This window comes from Chamaea fasciata, unplaced genomic scaffold, assembly GCF_029207755.1.
Source record: "Chamaea fasciata isolate MVZ Bird 193981 ecotype frontalis unplaced genomic scaffold, bChaFas1.0.hap1 SCAF_2, whole genome shotgun sequence".
Classification (NCBI taxonomy): Eukaryota; Metazoa; Chordata; class Aves; order Passeriformes; family Sylviidae; genus Chamaea; species Chamaea fasciata.
The window spans coordinates 21,756,882-21,777,513 of record NW_027094087.1 but is presented as its reverse complement, the minus strand read 5'-3'; the positions used below and the strand labels follow the sequence as shown (position 1 = coordinate 21,777,513).

At 41.5% G+C, this 20,632-nt stretch overlaps 1 protein-coding gene across 1 annotated transcript; it reads left to right on the top strand.

The window, feature by feature from the left end:
• The first annotated feature begins 851 nt into the window (after window positions 1-851).
• Window positions 852-20,265, top strand: CCDC80 (coiled-coil domain containing 80). Its single transcript, XM_066175236.1, has 8 exons — window positions 852-1,453; window positions 1,841-3,741; window positions 7,883-8,039; window positions 11,787-11,923; window positions 12,563-12,711; window positions 15,946-16,049; window positions 17,638-17,718; window positions 18,928-20,265. The coding sequence occupies exons 2-8, from the start codon at window positions 1,849-1,851 to the stop codon at window positions 19,272-19,274; spliced, it is 2,868 nt and encodes a 955-aa protein (XP_066031333.1). The 5' UTR covers window positions 852-1,453; window positions 1,841-1,848; the 3' UTR covers window positions 19,275-20,265.
• The last annotated feature ends 367 nt before the right edge of the window (window positions 20,266-20,632 follow it).

Here is a 20,632-nt window from a genome sequence, read left to right as displayed (position 1 = left end):
TTTAACAGCATCCCTGTCAATAAGCAAAATCTTGGAAAACAGTTAAAGTAGTATTAAGGTCTTGAATATTTTTAGGTGCTACCCATCAACTACAATTAAGTGATGTTTTACACTGAAGGTGCTCAGCACACTGAAGCCAGTGTGAATCAGCTAAAGACCAGGTGTTGCCAGCAAAGCTGTGCCAGTTTACGTCAGCTCAATAGAATGGTGTCATTTACACCATGAAGGGAGAGCAAAGGACATGACCCTGCCTTTACCCTGGTCTCTGTAGGTATTTTTGTACCTTTTCTCCTTTTTTTTTTCCATTGCTGGTGCACATTCATGGGAAATAGATATGGCTCTAATTTTAGTACAATAGTAAACAACCTGATCTCTTTAAAAAACAAGAAATTAACAAACAGACATGGCCATATGATGTTTGAGGACAGAATATACTGACACACAAGAGGACCTGAAAGAGAAACTGGCTGGAAAGAGAAGAAAAAATGGATTTTACTGAGGAACTCCCAGAAAACAATAAAAAACAAGGAAAGGGGAAAGACAAGGCAGAAATAATGAGGTTTAAAATAATTATTAAACACCAGAGCTGTTATTGAGACTGATGGAGAAACATACTTTTTTATCCAGACAGTGTCCATTCGGTGGGAGGAAAGAAAAAGCTGAGGTCGGAGAACACCAGAGAGCTGGGATACGTGAAGGAAAGAGTTAAGGCTGGAGTCACCCTCTCTGAAGTGCTCTGTGATGCTGTGCAGTGTTTCAGCCCCCAGAGCCTTCCTCCTCCTCCCTCCCTGTGTCGGAGTGGGGAGGAGGCGGGTTCTGCTGAGCTGTTAAATCCTGAGTGAAGTTTCCCCCATTTCCAGTGGCCACCGTTGTCTGAGGCTAGTTCAGAGCAGGGCTGGGGTTGCCCTGACATTTCTGGGACCGCGGCCAGCCAAGAAGAAAAAAAGACGAGTGTTTTACAATTTGCTTTTGTCAAAGTGTGGAGAAAGGGGAAAGGGAAGCGTCCTTTTTTTTCAGCATCACATTCCTGTGTTTTTCTCCAGCCTGGAAAATATATTAGTGCTGGTGCTTTCCTCTCTGGAAACAAAGGAGCTAAACGGCACTGAGGAAGCAAGGAGTGGGAAGGAGGTTTGGGAAGTTTAAAAGAGAGAGACTTGGAGCAGCCAGAAGTTCCCTTTTCTTAAATGAAATCCCTGCCTGTGTGGGTAACCGGTACAGCAAAAATCCAGACCTGCAGGTAAATGGAGAAGCAGAGATCACAAAGGAAATTTCCGCTAACCTCATCCCGCCTGTCAAGAAGGTGAAGAAGAAAGTTAAGATACACAACAGGCTCTGCGACCTGTTGGGCTGCGTAAAGATAAATCACTGAACAGTAAGGCTGTATGGCATTGGTCTCCTTTTAAAGGAAAAAGACGCGGAAACTCGTCTCTGGCAGGGGAACTTCCCTGAGAATGTAAGTTTCAAGTTAAATTCTTGCCTTTCTGCTCTATGTACAGCACCCTTTCTCTGTGTGTCTTTGCATGCATGTATAGGGAGAGTGTGAGAGAAACGGCGAGAGTGAGAGAAGGATGCCGATCACAATGTTGTTTTAGATAGGCAGTATCGTGTTACAGAAGGATGATTTCTTTTTTTCATAAAGTGATTCATTCTGTGTTTTTCCAAAAATAACTGTAAAACTTACAAAGCTTACAAAACTTACTAGGACAGGACTGAGGTGTAATCAAGCACTTTGAAATCACACAAAATAGCCAGCCTGTGCTTTGCATTTTTAATCACTTGTGCAAGATATCATCATACTGCTAACATCTAATTTTTCTCCTTCTCTCCTGCTGCCCCACAGATTGCACAATGAACTGGAGACCAGCTCTCAGCTTAGCCCTGCTGTGGGCAGCGTGGTTAGTGTGTGGCTCTGAGAAGACAGAGAGGCTAGTGGAAAGAGGGAGCCATGGAGTTAGGAAAGTGCCCCTTGCTTACAGGGCATCAAACAGCCTCCTGAGAAGGTCTGGAGCACCCCTGAGGAATTCAAGCCCAAATCCTCAACAGCCTGTCACCAAGAGGGATTTTTCAGCATCTCCAAAGCCACCTGCCAGTCTCGTGCAAGGGGAAGCACGTTCCCAGGCCAGGGGCACGGGGACCAGAATGAGATTGGTACAGAGACTCACAGCTGCAGCCAAATACCCCAAGTCCGAGATGATTAAGGATGAAGGGATATCCTCTGCCACCCAGTCACGAGTGGTACGTTTCCCTTCAGGGTCAAGTTCTCCCAATGTCCTGGCCAGCTTTGCAGGGAAAAATCGGGTGTGGGTCATTTCTGCCCCTCATGCCTCTGAGGGCTACTACCGGCTCATGATGAGCCTGCTGAAAAATGACGTTTACTGTGAATTGGCTGAGAGGCACATCCAGCAGATCGTGTTGTTCCATGAAGAAGGGGAAGAAGGGGGAAAAGTTAGAAGGATAACCAATGAAGGAAAAATCCTGGAACAGCCACTAGATCCCGCTCTCATCCCTAAGCTCATGAGCTTTCTGAAACTGGAGAAAGGGAAATTTGGCATGGTACTGTTGAAGAAAACCCTGCAAGTGGAGGAAAGGTATCCTTATCCAGTCAGGCTAGAGGCCATGTATGAAGTCATTGATCAAAACCCCATCAGAAAAATTGAGAAGATGAGGCAGAAGGGCTTCATCCAGACGTGCAAAGCAGCTGGGGTGGAGGGGCAAGTAGTTGAGGAAGGCAATAATGGGGGCACCATGCACCCTACCCCTGGCAGTGAACATGTCCAGGTGTCAGCAAGGAAGGAGGATCCAAGGAAGAGCAATAATCAGCCAACAAGGACCAAAACAGTGAGGAAACCAATGACAACCACAGTGGCCACTCCTCTGCCTACAGTAAGGACCACTATCCTCCCTCCCACCACCACAACTACTCGTGCCACCACCCATGCAGTGACAACAGCCACCCGGTCTACAACAACAACTACGCCCCTCCCCAGCACACAGAGGACCTGGACCATGAAGTCACATTCCACCACAGAGTACCACAGGCTGCCAGCAGCCCCTGATGCCACCACGCCACGAGTCACAGCCTCTGAGGACTTCTACTCTCCTGTGTGGAAAACAAACCGCAGGGACCGGCAGCGCGGCCATCAAGAGAAACAACTGGGAGCCACCCGGAAGCCAAACAAGGCTGCCCGCTATGACAGTTTCACAGAAGTCCCAACAACCCCCTCAGTGCACTACACAAAGGCAAATGTGGGTAGATTTAAAGATAACAGAACTGACAGAAAGGACTTTAACCACAGGGACCTGAATGTCACTCCTGGGCAACACAAACCAACTAAGACTAAACCACCAAAAAAGAAGACCCAAGAAAAGATACTCAGTAATGAGTATGAAGATAAATATGACCCGAGCAAGCCTGCTAGTTCCCATTTAGAGGAACAGTTTGCAGCAGGGAATATTCCCCAAAAGAAAGGAAAAGAATCAAAGAAGCATGACCGAATGGATAAACCTGAGAAGAAGAAGAAAAAGGACAGACCTGACAAACAGCAGAAGAGTGAGAAGCAGTCCAAGAAGATCAAAGCTGAAAAAAAGAGCAAGCAGGACAAAGATCGCAGTAAGAAGAAGAAGGGAAGCAGGACTGAGAATGAGGATTTTCCCAAGTCCAACAAGAAGACTTTCCTACAGCCTCCCAGGAAATCAGTAACTAACCTCCTGGAATATTTTGAAGGCAAGAGGAGGCTCATTGTAAGTAATTCATTCATCTGAATTTTAGTACCTAAATAAAGTCATATCTCCCTTGTAGTAGGAATATGTGGAACTGTAAGTTTATAATAGGTTTGTATTACCCTTTTTTGGTGCTTTTGTCTTAAGAGGTAAGACTTGTAGACTCAAATTATTGTTTTCAACAGGTTTCACAGCCTCATATTGGAAATCTTACACACAGTATAAAAACCAGTCATTCAGAGATGAGGCTAAAACCTGTTCCCAGCCACTTCCATGAGCCACCAGATTATCTTGCTTCCAGTGGATATGTAGGTGTCAGGATCTGTATCATTAAGATCAATAAAATGAGGTTGCAGTGTGGATTACATCCATTCGTCACCTTGGGGTACTTGCCAAAGTTACCACGTTTCAGTGCTCTGCATGTCCTGCCAGCTGGCACACCTGCTTCATATTGGTACTGGTGTCCTAAAGCTGGAAGCAAGCCAGGTGGCTTGGCAATAATAGTGCATGTCTGACTGAGGATATACACAAAGGCTTGTGATCAGATGCCCTGAGGGATAAGGAATTTGGGATTAAGATCTGATGAGAATTTGGCATTCAGATCTCCTAGACATCTTCAGAGATCCTGTGCAAACTTTATTTCGGTTTGGGTTTTTCTCCTGTTGTTTGTATTAAACTGTAACACTCCAGTAAATTTTCAAGCCTGAGAACTTGAGCGTGGTCTGGAGTTACTTGTCCCCAGGTTTTATAGCGCTGTATGTTTTTCCAACTACTTATAAAAACCACTTCACCTGGGATAGGAAACAGTTTTAGTTATAGTACAAATGTTTTTTCTGGCAGATGACACATATCCTGAAGGGCACACTTTGGAAAACGGTTCTTTAAAAATATTATTGTGGGAGCTGGTTTCTTGCAATTATCCTACTGCAAGCTGGTCTGTTTCACAGTTATTGTCCAACAGTCATTGTCACAAATGCCTTTGACTTTCATGCTCCATGTTCCAGTACAAATAGCTAAGGTGCAAACCTAAGATGCCAAGTTAAGATTTCAACCATTGGAATGCAATGAATCATTCTGCTGATGATTCATGGGCCTGAGAACAAGGCAACTTTCTTCTCCCCCTCCCGTTATTCAAGATGTAGGGTCTCTGCAGAGCTAGCACTAGAAGTGGAAAAAAAAGCCATATATTTGAAAAAAATTGAACCTGACTGAATTTTGCAAATAATGCCTATTAGTTACTCCTTAACTAATATTTAGCCAAAACAAAAGCTCAGAGAGAGAAACTATGTAGAAGTTGGGATCCTTGAAATTTGGTCTCAATGTTGAGGTTTCCAAGAATATATGTAGCATCAGGACAAATATAAACAAACTTGAAAATAAAAGAGCCAAAAGTAAAGCTCACAGATGTCAGGCTGCTAATTCATAACACCACCATAGTTCTGGCAACCTAAAGGATTGTCTGAAATTTGAACCTTCTGATGCTGGGACACCTCACAGCTGGATCTCTGAGAAAAGAGTTGCACAATCTCAGGTCATCAGGCCAGAACTCACTGAAGACAAATGATTATGCCATACTGCACCTCACTTCTCCAGAATTTACCAACACCCTGAACCTGCTTACTCTTAAGCTCCCTGATGAATAGGTTTGGTTTGGTTATTAGTAAAAGCAGTGGCAAAACTATTTTGTCATTGCCTCTAACGGCACATGGGGAAAACAAAGAACTTCTCAAGCTTCTTTGAATCCACACACGTGCCTATTTGCATTCCTTCTAATCAAATTGTTCAGTTCCCTTAGGGGAACAATCCTTACAATTAACTCTGTCATTCATGAGTCTTTAAACTCCCTCTCTAGAGAATTAGCCCACACTGCTGCAGAAGCAGCTCTACCCAAGTTGTTCCCAATTGCTTTGCTGAACTTTTTTCTTACAGACTGACTTCCAAGGACATTTTTTCAGTCCTTTTCCAAATATCCTTTAAGAAGGAGATGGGGTTTTAAGTTCTATATCATTAACAATTTCAGATTTCAGTGTGAATTTTAAACATCTGGAATTTTGAAGTCTATTCTGGGTTAAGTTCAATTAATGACAAATATAGGTCCCAGGTGCAGAAACTGAAAAAAAAGTATGGGTTTTGAGTACAACAGCCTCACCTCTCTATAGTGGGGCTTTTATTGCAGTCTCACAAATGTTGAGAAATTTTGGCCTTGTGAGTTTGGGTTTTTTGTTTATTTCTCTGTGGTGATGAAATGCCAACTGACAGTTTATTTGTAACACTCCATATATATCCTCCTGCATATATACACATATGCACGCACACACACACACACACACATGCATGCAAACAAGGAATGGGAAGATAATCAGAGGACAGGAGCACCTCTCCATGGAAACAGGGTGAAAGAGTTTGGGTTGTTTATCCTGGAGAAGGCGCCAGGGAGACCTTATAGGAGCTTTCCAGTACCTGAAGATAGCTTATAGATAAGATGGAGAGTGATAGTTGTGGATGCTCTATCACTGTACGTGTCCAAGGCCAGGCTGGATGGGGCTTTGAACAACCTGGTCTAGTAGAAGGTGTCCCTGCCCCTGGCAGAAGGGTTGGAACAAGATGATCTTAAAGGTCCCTTCTCACCCAGACCATCCTGTGATTCTGTAATGCAAACACTGATAGAGACAGTGCATATACAGCCTGGGTTAAAACAGACCTGGCACAAGGCTTTGATTGGAAATTTGCTTTGTTCTACAAGGTTTGGTGAAGCAGATCAGATTGAGGCTTGACTCTGCATTCTAGTTCATGACCTCCAATACTAGGAGGAGACAATACAAACCAATGGCCTGTTTTTCATCTTAATCCTCAAACCCTTCTCATGATCTCTTTTTTTTTTTTTATTTGAAGCATTTTTACATGCAATTTAAAAGCAATGTGTTACATGCTGTAGCCCAGAATCCAAATCCTCTTTGTGTCTGTCACTCTCATTCACCTCCATGTCCCAAAGCTGTAGTCATGCCAGGCGTCTTTGCATAAATGAGAGGCAGATTTTATAACCCCAGAAATGTTTTTACATTGATAACTGGATTTATAAAGAGTGTACTGTAAAAATCAGCCTTCAGGCCTCACAAACTTCAGAAGGCAGCCAGAAAATTATTACTCCTGTGCTACAGGTTAAAGCATAAATTTGCAATTGAAGGATTTTGGTGATTATTTGTGACCTTAAATCATAAAATTTGAGTCCATATTCCAGCTCTCTTTGTATTTGGGGGATCAGTGGCAGGTGCTTGATTGCAGTTCACTGCTGCCAGTTAGAATTATTCCATTCTTAGGCATCTTCTGCTGGAAACTGCTGCATAGGATCACTGAATGTTGTTACATACACCCCTTCCCTGGAATATTTTCATCTCACTCACTGATGAAGGATCTGAGTTGTGTGCTCTCAACTTTTTAAAAATTAAATCTTTGCAATCCTTAGAAGGCTTTGAAGTACTGTAAAATGTAGAGCTTTTTATACTTTTGTTGTTGTAATTGTTCCTCTTCCTTTTCACCCATAGCTGTGCCTTCGAGCAAGTATAAGTCCCATAAGACATCAAAGTGGATAGAACAAAGGAAAGCAAAATCAGTCATTTTCAGATGAGATCACAGTGGCCTTAGCAAGTCTTCAAGGTCTTCTTAGATGGCCATCAGTTACATAAGAGCTCATGTAGCCCTAGTTGTACTCACCCCTTGGCAACCAAAACAGCCACGGGAGCCCTGCCTGGACCATGGGATGAGGGCAGAGTGGTTGCCAAGTTCCCAGGGCTCCCACCGTGAGTGCATCATAGCATCACTGAAGGCTGTGAGGGAGACCTGGTGGCACTGGCAGGGCAAGGGATAAAAGGAGAGTAGGTGGCTTTCTGTAAAATATAGTGATATTTCTTCTACCAGCATTGTGGTAGAAGCAGCAGAGGAGCTGGTGCAACCAGCTGCACATGTTTTCAAAGGTTTTTCTGTAGCTGGCTGAATGTCTTTGGGTCAGGCCTGGGCAGGAAGGTACAGTCCAAACAGAAATAAATAACAGCTTTATGGGAAAGAGAGCCCAGTTTGCAGACAGTGACAAGTTCTCCTTGAGTAAAATCATCATCTGCTTCATTCCTTATACTAAACAAACTCTTTTGTCTCTTCCTACAACCAGCTGATCACAACCCCCAAGGCGGACAACACCATGTATGTACAGCAGCGAGATGAGTATCTGGAGAGCTTCTGCAAGATGGCAACAAGGAAGATCTCAGTCATCACAATTTTTGGCACCATGAACAACAGCAGCATGAAAATTGACCACTTTCAGCTAGGTTCTTTTTCTTTTAATACTTTTTTTCCATCTCATGGGTACAATACAGACAGCAAAGGGGAAAACTGCCCCAACCTTAGGTCAAAATCTAAGACTATGCAGGACCTGAAAAATAGCTCATTTAGACATATTTAGTGCCACCTACTTCACATTCAGAGTTTCCTTGTAGACAGGTGACACTGATCATCCATCTGTCTTAGGTAGCTTTGAAACAACTGCCATCAGTGTTCAAGTCCTTGGGAAGCACCCACCAAAGCCAGTGAAAACCTATCCTTTTTTAACAACAGTGGTTGGACAAAGACTTCAGGTTGCAGTCCAGCAAAGCACTTAATCTTAGGTATCTCTTGAATCACTGAGCTAATTAATTTCTATCTCTATCTAAAGGTTAATGCCACTGTGAGTGCTTTGCTGGATGAAGCCAAAGAAATACAAATATTCTACAATTCTATACTGCAAATAGAATAAAAGCTTCCAATTCCACTTACACGTCCACCACATCTTTCCCCTCGAAGTTCATCTGGTTTTACCAAACCTTAGGAAAAGATGTGTGATGGAACAGAAAGCTCAAGACATGACCAGCTGCAGGGTGTTTCAGATCTGGCATATAAATGGCCAGATGATCACAGATTTATGTCTGGCTTCCAGCTGTGCCTCTGCTACTCTCAGAGGGACAGGATCTAGCCTTGTGTCCCTGAAAGACAGTGAGTCACAAACCCTGCCAGACTGTCCATTTGTGCACCTCCTTGACAAATCTGGAGCAGTGCAGGATTTTCCACATCAGGCCAAGGTTACTCAAGGTCACTTTTTTGTGTACCTAGATCCATCTGCCTGTCAGTGGACTGTTCAGGATTATATTTAGCTCTAGTCTGGCTAATATTCAGATATTCAGTCTGACATAGATCATACTCTTTCAGCCTGTTCCAAACTTAACCTACATCCAAACTTTCCCCAAACCACGTAAGTGTATTTAACAGCTGAGTTCTCATAGAAGGAATTAAATTCCTGAAGAAAAACAGGGCTTCAAGGCTCACTCTCTGTGAGCATCAGGGGCAGCAACTGCTCCTAAGAAACAGTCTGTACACAGTGTTTCTGTAGTGAAAAGCTTGAGCACCCAGCATGATGAGGTCTACTCAGAGTGCTGCCTCTTGAGACAGAGATACAAAAGACAACAACAGAAAAGTCAACAGAAAAGACTTTTCACTTGAAAGTTCAAACACATTTAGAAGTGGTGAATGAAAGAGCCCAGTGACACTGGTCAAGATTAGCTCACAGTGAAACCAGAGAGTATTTCCCACTAGAATGACACAAAAGCTGAGTGTCACTGCAGAGGTCTTCTCTTCAGTCCAAGCTAGTAGATATCTTTTCTTTTCCCCATGGGAAACAGGGCTTTAATCAACTAAACATCAGCCCCTGGCTACCCATCCTATAATCAAAGCAAGTACCTAATCTATTAGGCCACTGTACTGCTAAAACAACCTGCAGGCCTTCTTGGTAACCTTGTTGGAATTATTTCTGAAGATAACTCATCTTCCCAGCCTGTCTAGCTGCCAAAGATGAATGGAGAAATGTTTCTCCATTCTTTCAGAGAAAACGCAAAGAGAGCAAAGACTTTGCAGGTAGCAGCATAGTCTCAGCTCTGGAGGATCTTCATGCAGATCCCAGATGTCCTTTATGAGGCAAGGGTCAGGGACAAGTAGTGACTTGGAAAGAGGCAATTAGATTAACAACTTCATTTTCTCTCCACAGAAATAATTTCCAAGTTTGAAAGTTTGGACAGCCTTTGTGGCATTATATTTTTCTTTGATACAGAATTTCTCTGCATCACTCTGTAATTTAATTTTCTTCTTTTCTTACAAAAAATTTAAGTTTTAAAGAAAATTTTAAGAAAGAAAATCTCCTAAAAAAGGAAACTCTAAAGAGCTAACTTCATATTGCGATCTAGAGTTTAAAGCAGAAGGGTGCCATAGATCAGTTGATCGAAGGTACTCCTGTACCTTATCTGTTCTCTATCACATTTCACAATAACAACTTTTGCATTTTTCTGTCTCCCTCTAGGCCAGTGAGATAGTCTTTTCTTTAAAACATGAACTTTTGGTCTATGTTTTAATGGTCATACTTGCCACTAGTAATACAGAAATCTCACTCATCAAGCACCTGAAGCAGGATTTACATATATTTATGAAGTGGATAACCAATTAGCACATCCAGCAATCCATCCAATCAAAAGCTGAAACCATTCCTTTTAATTCTTTATAAAACTTTTAAATGAGGTACATATAACAATAAAAAAATCATATAAATTAGACATATAGCAAGATAAGTATAACAAAATTTTAATATTTGATGGCTTGACTTTTTTTTGGTAAGCAGCTGGTTCAAGATGTGAAACCTAAAGATCAGATTCTAATTCAGACATTTTCCCAAAATTTTAATTCAGATGTTTCATTCAGTCTACACACAGAATGGACCAACGGTAAAATTTGAATCAGATCATAATGCTCCTTAAAAGCCATGTACATTTAGAAAATTATTTAAAATGTTTTGCTGTATAATGACTCAAATATTTCTTGTTGCTGTGTGCTTAACTTGGATCAATTCACCACATCTCTATTTGCTGACGAATAATTATGGAGCAAGTGACTGAAAAGCTGTACCTCTGGATAAACTGCTGTGTGTCTGACTTCAGGGAGGTCACTTAAGCCATGGCTGGGATTTCTAAGTGAGGATATAAATTCATAGTGGTGTCACAGGCCACAGGCAAGCAGTGTCTGCAGGGAGCCCTTGGTGCCCAGGTAACCACACTTGGTGTGTGGTTTAGCCTGTCCTTAGCTTTCCAGGCCTACAGCTGCATATGGAGGCTTGTTTCAGCACTGTTGCAATTGTATAGGGCTGTGCTGGAATGCTGCTGCTGAGGCTGTGCTGATGACACTGAGACTTTCAGGACTTGACTGCAATGCACCCTGGCTCCATAGGGTGTACAGAACCTCCATACCTCCACAGGCTTGTCTTCAAATCTGTCTTCAGAAGCCTTTTTCTCATTGCTTCAGGATGTTTTCTTAGAGTGGACCACTGAGTAGGTACAAGTTGTACTCAAAACTAAGTTTTGGCCAGTCACATTGCTAGAATCAGCAAGCAGAAGGAGGGGGTGCCAAACTGGGGTATCTAGAGAGGTATGCTGCCAGCACTGCATCATTCAAGACATGTTAAACAGTTTCTGGTTTCTTATAGACACTAGATGTAAGTTTTTAAGACTGGTAAGGTTAACTCTACTGTCCTGGCCAACCTCAAGCTGTTCTAGCTATATTTTACTGACCCCAAATCACCTATGCTGTTTCATTCGCAAATGGCGCACTTTGTAAAAATTTCTATTTTCAATTACAGAAGTGGCTACATTTCAGGAGCTGGTGAAATGATTAGTACATGCATATATGTGTATGAACATATCGAAAAAATCTCAAGGCTCTTTCCAGGAAAAAGCAAGATTTTTCAAAAGAACGTACAAATGATGAATGCTGAAGTGCATGAGCCCTAGGACCAACTGATTTTCAAAGACTATTCGGATGGAAAACGAGACAGTTAAAAGTCACATGAATAAAAAGTTCACACACATGGTTTGTAGTACATTGAATATGCAGCAGGAAGAGAAACTCTGAGAAATGAATTCTCCCTTTTCTTTTGAGGCAAAATTAAAGGCAGAGTGCTGTGTGATTCCATGACTATTTTTGTTTCTCCTTTGCCTCACATTAAGATAACGAAAAGCCCATGAAAGTGATAGAAGATGAAGATCTTGTGGACCAGCAGCTCATCAGTGAGTTGAGGAAAGAGTATGGGATGACCTACAATGATTTCTTCATGGTGCTGACAGACACTGACATGAAGGTCAAGGTGAGAGTTTCAACTCTTTGAACTCAGCTCTCTTGAAAGAAAATTCATTGGAAACATGTGAAAAAAAATTGAAAAAATTAGGAAATTACATTACACGCTTGCATGTGAGGCACATAATATACTGATGCAGGACCTGGTCATTGCTGGAGAACAAGCAAAAGAATAGTAAGAAAAATTTTCAGAACTTAGGTAGCTATCTTCACTTTCTGCACTTAGGGGATCTCAGGAATTGCGTGTTTATGCTGGAATGATGAGGAACAGAGCCTCCCCACACCTGACAGGGTTTTAATGTAGTACCTGGCATTCTAAAACACACAGTTTGGCTGCTCAACAGGATGACAGCACATTGCAAAAGGACAATCCTCTAGATGAATGGCCCTACAAGAGAATATAATAACTGCAATGTCCTGGCCTTATCACTTCAGGCAAATAGTGAAAATATGCTACTTCCAAAGGGCAGTCTGACTGCAAAAACAATTACATTTTCCATAGTTTCTGATCTGTTTTAGGCCATGTTACCTGTGTGCAAATTAGAATACTTGGATCTCTAAATATCCTACAGTGCTGTGATACATGCAGAAAGGCTGCTAATATGAGCACCCTTATACCCACCTGTCTTGTTTTCTCTTTTCTCAACAGCAATACTATGAAGTACCCATAGCGATGAAGTCCGTGTTTGATTTGATTGACACCTTCCAATCACGAATTAAAGATATGGAAAGACAGAAAAAAGAGGGCATTGTCTGCAAAGAAGATAAGAAGCAATCCCTTGAGAGTTTCTTATCCAGGTATCACCTTCTGTTCTTATCTGCTGCTACTTCTATTAATTACCATTGTAGCAGAAAAATACCCATGTAACTATTTCTGGGATTTTTAAATACAGATTTCTCAGTATTTACAATGTTAAGCAAATACAAAGATGCAGCCAGAACTGAATGCAGTCTTGTATAGAACACTGAAAGACAGGAAGCACGTTTCCTGATGAACTAAATCATCCTTGGACACTGATTTTCAGTACCTCAGTTTCCCCACCATGACATGGAGATAATAAAACTGATTTGCATTAGAAGAACAAGTAAGGATTAATTCACAGATGTTGGCTCAATGTTTTGAATGCATGAAGCACAGTGTTTATGTGTTTTGATCACCAACCATCCCAATCTCATTAATCCCATTCTAATTCCTGCCATGTAGTTCAAATCAGTAATTAATTCCGACTTCCTTCTTATCCTGCTTAACAGTTTGTCTTTGCTAGTATTAGTCATGCGTATTATTAAAGGTCTTGCAGATGTCTTTTGCAAAATGTTGGAGACCTTCTACAGAAAGACAATTTTGTTTATGCAATCTCTACATGCTGTGTTATTACTCTACCCTGACACCTAAATTCCAGGCAATAAATTCATCTGGACTGTGGGCATTCAGACCCACAAAAAAGTTGTGCAGCTACAGCCCTCTCTCAGTTTTCACAGACATGAAATTAGGGCTACCCCAACATTCTAGACCTTACCTGTCACAACTGCATCCTCCTCACCTACTATGAGAATCCATGGGAATACACTGTTAATGCCAGGCGGCTTTAAAAATAACCAAGGCAGCATGATGGATTATGACGAGGAGGAAAGGAGCAACAACTAAATGAATAGGTTGTTGGTTCATAAACATTTTAAAATTCAATGGCCACTTCAACAGAAAGAGAACCTTTAACAAGATCCACCCCACCCACCTCACCACCTCCTGTTTAGGTCACAGTGATTCATCCTTGAGACCACCAAGAAGAACCACAGTTTGGAAACAGCTGATCAGCACAAGAAAGAGCTTGTATATTGGAAAGGGAAAGGACCCAAATCCTTCTTTGCTTGGAAACAGCCCTAGTAATAAACACACATTAAAAAACTGGGCAAAAAAATGCAAATGTTGCATCTATAAACAGAACTGCTGCTGCACAGAATGCATTTGTTGTCTGTGAAACAAGCACCAGGCTTTAAATATTGGGTGAACTTCTCCGGCCACATTAACTGGTCAGATTCCCAGTAAAATTAATTCCAGCTTTGTCCAATATCATTTTCCCAGTTGAACAAGAGCCCTGGCATCATCTCTCTGGTGTTGCTCCTTGCAGAGCTCAGTTATAATAATGCAAATATTGTTCGTAAGAAACCTGCCTGGTGTGAAAGGAGACCATGAGAGACAGAGCCAGCTTGAGTAATGCTTAAAAGCCACATGTAGAAGGAAGAAAACCTTGAGTTTGGAAGTGAGTCCCCCTCTAAGACACAGATACTGGCTGTGCGACTCTCTAGGCTCACACATCAGAACAGGTTGCAAAACAGGTAGAAGAGGAAGGAGAGATCTACACGGGGAAAGAGTCTGGCAGATTTGTCAGGAGTATTGGTCTGTGGCTTCTGATGTCAGAAATAAAACAGAAATCTGTACATTAGTGTTGGTGAACTAACAGCTGTGAAGGACCAACTGAATTAATTTCAAAGATGTAGTCCCAGATAAGCACACCAAATGCTCCTGGGGCAGGAGACTAAAAAGCTTGAATGGCTTTCAACACTTTTCAGCTCTGTGTAACTCCAAAGGAGATATTAAAAAGAAAACAAAAAACAGAAAGAAATATAAAAGTATCATAAAGTGACTCACAGTTTTTCCCTAGGGAAAATATGCTCTAACGGCCACATTCTCACTTACTGTTCATATAAACCAGGTGCTTTTCTATACAAAATAGCACAAAGATTATTTTATTCCTCATTTTCAGAATAATGACACAAAATTTCCGTTCTTTTCTTCACATCACATATGTGATCCTTAATGCTTCTCATTCCTATTCATTTAACTGTACACACACATTGATGTCTCTTTGCTGTTTCTCTTGAGAAAGATGAAAACTGAGGTTTGTTTTTCAAGGATTTACTGTTCTAATTGAAAAAAAAAAATCAGTAACAATCAACAAGCAGAGACATCAGCATGCCCTGCTCTTCTAACAACTTCTCTAACTTTGAGCAAGCCCCACCATGGGACTGGTAATAGAAGCCGAAGATTCAGCTTCTATCAGTGAAGCTTCTCTTAAGTGAAGCAGAGTTGACGCTTTGCATTAGCCTTCATTTTGAGATCTTCACATGGTACAGCAGAAAAGCAGACTATTATTATAACAGAGTAACATCTGCATCCATTTAAAAGATCATTTCCTGCTGTAAAAATATCTCTGCAGCTTTGCAAATTCCTATAAATCTGATTTATTTAGGTTAAGTGGAGAAGTAACTATATTCAAAAAACAAGTTGTTGAGAAAGTATTAAAAACCTCTTGAGTCAGAATTTTTAAAGATTTCAAGTGCCCTTATGGCACTGCCTTTCTTTGACAGGAAAGGAAGGAGATCCTCATGCAAAATCTTGGGTAAATGGTGCAGTCCCTATTAAAGAAAGATTCCAAGATTTACCTTATTGCCTCTTGCAAGCCTTATACAGCCACAGGCTGACACAACCACACACTTACAAACAAGCTCAGATTTAAAGCCATGTTGAAGGTATTTTGAGCAAACGTGGTGCAGGAAAGAAGAAAGAGGTCAGTGATTATTTACACAGAAGTATGAGTTATGTCTGAAATGAAGATACACCCTAATTCTCAGACAGCCCTTGGACTGCAGAATAACTGTGCAGTTCCAGGAGTGGTGAATGACGTAAAAGCTAAATGCCTAGTGAGGAATTCCACAGGAATCCTTCTCTCTTGAATATACACTTCTCAGCACTGCGGTAACTACTGAAGGGGCTTTGAGCAAAGATCATAAACTTTGCAGTGTTTGTTTGGTGAAGCAGCAGCACTGCAGGTGTTTCTTTGAAAGTTTTGGAGCTGTAAAATTCAAAACAAGCTTTATCTTCTCCCAGTGATGGACAAAACTGGGAAGTTTTCCCATCCAGCTGTTACTTAGAAGTTGTGAGAGATAAGACATATCTCAGCCTACAGAGAACAGAAATGCTGAGAGGACTTGAGTCACATGTTATGACCATGCCTGGCCACACTCTCATTTCAGGTTCCGATGGAGGAGGCGGCTGGTGGTGATCTCTGCTCCCAGCGATGAAGATTGGGCTTACTCCCAGCAGCTTGCTGCTCTCAGTGGACAAGCCTGCAATTTTGGTGAGTCAAAAGGAATTATATTCTGGCTCCCCCAAACCACATCCTTCCTGGTGATGTGATGGATTCCTTTGCTCAAGTTTGAACCTGAACAGTCTGAGGAGTCTGACAACTGAAAACCTTCCTGCAGATCCAAAAGGAGGTAGTACAGCACACTGGCAGCTAAGACAGCTAAACAAAGTGTTCCTGGAGTAATTTTCGAAACAATACACGAATGGAGCAGAAAATGCTAGCACTCTAGAACTTCTCTTCAGGCTTGTACTTCAGGACAGTAATAGATGTTTTGGGGGTTTTTGTACTGCATAACTTAACAACACAAGGAACATGCTTTGGTAAGGGTAGATCCTTTAAGATCCAGATGAGAACTGGGCCAGGTATCAGGGATATGGATGCATGGACATCAGGGTTTTTTTATTTTCCTTACTACTTCATTGCCAAAATCTGTAAAAATATTAATGGAAGCCATTTCAATCCAATACAGGCCCTCCCAGACCCAGAACTAGGTACTTAAGATCCACCTGTATAGTCAGTGGAGATAGAGGGGCTCCTCCAGGAGACAACTAAGGGCAAGACCCAGAGGCACTCTTCTGTCTTCTTGTCATGAAGTGCAGAGAGACTTACTCCTTAAGTTCCTGGCAATGCACACACCATACAGGGTCTAGACCTGACTCCTTCAACAAAATGAAACAGGTCCCTTTCAACAGCTGCTATTTCAATGCATTTCAATTGCACCAGAAGGGAGATCTGCACACTATGATTTTTTATTCAACATCACCTGGCTTTCATTCAGAGCATCAGCATCACCTCATTTGGAACGTACCAAAGTAAACTGCGTCACTGGCCACTGCAAAATGCTTTCTGAAGAATAAAATATCAAAACAGTTGAGTATCCCCACCCTTTGGTAGGGACAGCTTGAACATGATTCGGTGAGTTTCTAAAGCATTTGTCAATAGGTGTTTTAACTAAGTGGTAGGTTTCCAAGCATCTTACCTCCCAGTTATGAAAGTAGTTACATCAAAGGTTTTGTAGATTATACCAACTCATGTTACATGAACAGCTTCTGCTGTCCCTAAGGTCTTTTTCAAAGCAGAGGCAATAGTCCAAGCCTCTGTGCAGAACGAACGGAAGAAGTGAGTATCTGTCATAAACTATTCCCTGCAGTCATTCAGAGTTTAACTGGCATAGGTTATATTGCCTCTAAATATTTTTTTTTCTGTGTGTATAATAAGTAAAAGCTTTACTAGTGAAGAAAACAGGGCAGGAAAATTCTGCAGCTGGGGAATGGCCTCTGCAATTTTACTGGCGTATCTGATGCTTGTATCCCCATGCTACAGAACCACATCACCATGCTGCTGTCCTTGGAACAGCTTTATGCAACTGATACCACATGTACTCAACACATCAGCTAATCCTTTTGGGACAGGTGATGTGACTGGCAGGATTCCACAGAAATTAGTAACTCTCCTGGAGGGCTGGCTGAGACTGGGCCCTAATTTAGCAAGCACAGACTTGGCTGATTAAACTGAAATCTGCCCAAAGATAAGCACAAAGATTTTGTCTGACTCAAAAACTTCTTCATTTCTTCCACAGGTCTGCGCCACATAACTATTCTCAAATTGCTGGGAGTTGGAGAAGATATTGGAGGTGTGTTAGAGTTGTATCCAATTAATGGTAAGTGACTGTTTCCAGTTTCTTCAGTACTACCCATGAAGGGCATTATACAGTGCTGAGTGCTGCTTTTTCTGTAATTTCTTTAGAGGGATGAGTATGACTGCTTTCCTCTTTTGCTTCTTTTAAGAAATAAGATGACACAAATGGAAACAAAAAGCTTTCTTGGTGTTTCTGTGCTAAATATTATATAGGTTCTTCAGGACAGAGAAAAGCACAAATATCTGAAATTCATCTCACATTTTGATTTCCCACCTAAGCTTACAGTCTCCAGCACATCCTTCTGCCAGCCTTGCTGTCAAAGACAGGGATGTCTGTGCCTTTTTACATGCTCACGGGTTTCCAGGGCTAATGGAACACACTCAACAGATTCTCCTCTATGGATCCCTAATTTATATTCATAGACTGGCTTGAAGTGAAAAAGACCACTTAAAGATGATCTAGTTCCAACCCCCAGCCATAGGCTTGGACATCTTTCACATCATCGGGTTGCTCAAAGCCCCATTAACCTATCCTTGAACACTTCCAGAGACAGAGCATCCATAAGGGCAACCTGTTCCTGGGTCACACCACCCATATCCTAAAAATTCACTTCCTTATATCTAATCTATATTTACCCTCTTTCTGTGTAAAATTAATACCCCCTGTTCCGTCTCTAGGCCCTGGTAAAAAGTCTTTCTCCATCTTTCTTATAAGCTCTCTTTGGTAGTCCACTTGCAACCCAATACTTTAACAGGAAATGACATCTACCACATCCCATACCTCACATATCATGACAATTCAAGAGTGAGGCTCTATATCCTGCAATTCTTCTATCACAGTTCAATTCCTGTAATTTCTTTCACTGTTACTGTTTTTCCACATATGCCTTCTGCAATACATAAATTGGTGACCCAAGCTGCAAAGACATCAAAGTTCATGGATTTGGGGTGACAAAAAGATGTACCACACTACAGTAGCTTCAGGATGGAGAACAAGGACAAGTTTACTAAACTTAAAAAAGCTGTTAAAAACACATCCTTACTCCACAGTAGAGTAATTTCATTTCGGATCCAGGAAATGGATCTGAACTTGCAAATGACAAGAATCTTATATTGCCAACTCTTGAGCTATATCCTGCCTCTTGTTGCTTTTTTTTTTTTTTTTAACCTAGAAACCATCACCATCGCCTAAACAAAACATTAATGCTGATTTCATGTGATCACTTTCTAGGAAGCTCAACTGTAGACCGAGAAGACATCCCAGCTAATTTGGTGAAGGACATTCGGAACTATTTCCAAATTAGCCCAGAATATTTCTCCATGCTTCTAGTGGGGAAAGATGGCAATGTCAAATCCTGGTATCCTTCTCCAATGTGGTCTATGGCGATCGTGTATGACCTGATTGATTCCATGCAGCTGCGGCGCCAGGAAATGACAATCCAGCAGTCACTGGGCATGCAGTGCCCCGATGATGAGTATGGTGGGTACGGCTACCACAGCTACCACCAGGGCTACCAGGAAGGTTACCAGGATGACTACCGTCACCACGGAAGTTACCACCATGGATATCCGTACTGATCAGAGCAGCTTAGCCTCTGGCTGCCCCCGTGTCTGTCTTCCAATAGCTATTCAATCAATAGGTGGCCAGCTGCAGAAAATCCTCCCAGGCCACCTAGATATCCATGCCTCGTTCTTCTACTGTTCAATCAAGGGACTTCGGTCATTTGCCTTCTCAAAAAATGCAGAAGCCTTTACAGTGAAGCAATTCAAACCAGTAGTACTGAAGCTTTAAACAATAAAGACTCCTTTATATTTTTAAACCTTTATAAACAAAGGCCATCAGCAGGTGCTGTTTGTATTAAAACCAAACAAAAAAAGCCTACAACCCCAGCCCATGGGCACTACAGTAGGGCAGGAAACAAACTGTCCAACAATGGGCTTTTTACTTCTTTTTCTAAGGACAAAAAAAAAAAGTATATTTATTGGAAAGTGAGATTTCATTATGCTTATGAAGAGAAACAAAAAACCACACTTTGGGTCTCTCCCAGAAAAGGAAAATTTAAGAAAGAAGCATGGGGCATGCTCTCTAATAACAACAACAACAGTAATAAAATCTTTTTGAAACATCATTTTTAAAAAGACAGCATCCCTTCCACAGTGCATTACCATTGTAACTAGCTGACTTTATGAATGAAAATAAGATTTATGGCTATGGCAGAACTTGTTCCAATACAATGCAATATAAAGTTCTTAACTACAAAGCTTACTGCATGGCTATTTATTCTTTCAGTTGGGGTCCCTGTTCTCTTAGGTCCTGCCCACCTCACTGTTAAATCCAAGTTAATGAGAGCTAAGTGGAAACACCAACCAGGGTTAGCACTGTCTGAAACACAGAAATCTGAAAAGCATTATTTTCATCAGAAAAAGAAATCTCATTCAAGTATATTTTCAATGAGTTGTAACTAGCTCTCTATAATAATGCTTTTAATTAAACTGTTACTCTAAATATCAGATTTTCTTTTACCTCTTCTTCTCATACCCTCCCCTATAAAAAGCGATCTGGATTAAATGTTTATAAAAGTATTTGAGATTCATTTAATCTGCTAAACCATCTCTATTCCTGCCACACTTTCAGAAATGTTTTTTTCTCCCTTCTCATTGATGTCTTTGGGCATTGGAGCTGTAGCACCACCCTACCCTGCTGAAACCAGTGGCAGGAACTGCATGCATAGCCATGGTTTCAACAGCCCTCGGGTTAGATCTCTAAAGATGCAGCAGAAAGATTATGGAATATCTTTAAGTGAAGACAGATACTATGTCAGCCTTTATAATGGCACACTGGCCACTCCTGATGTCAAAGGTGTGCCTGACCAGTCACATTTCTTTTTATAACCCATGACGTGGGTGCACATCATATACAGATTAACACAACAGGA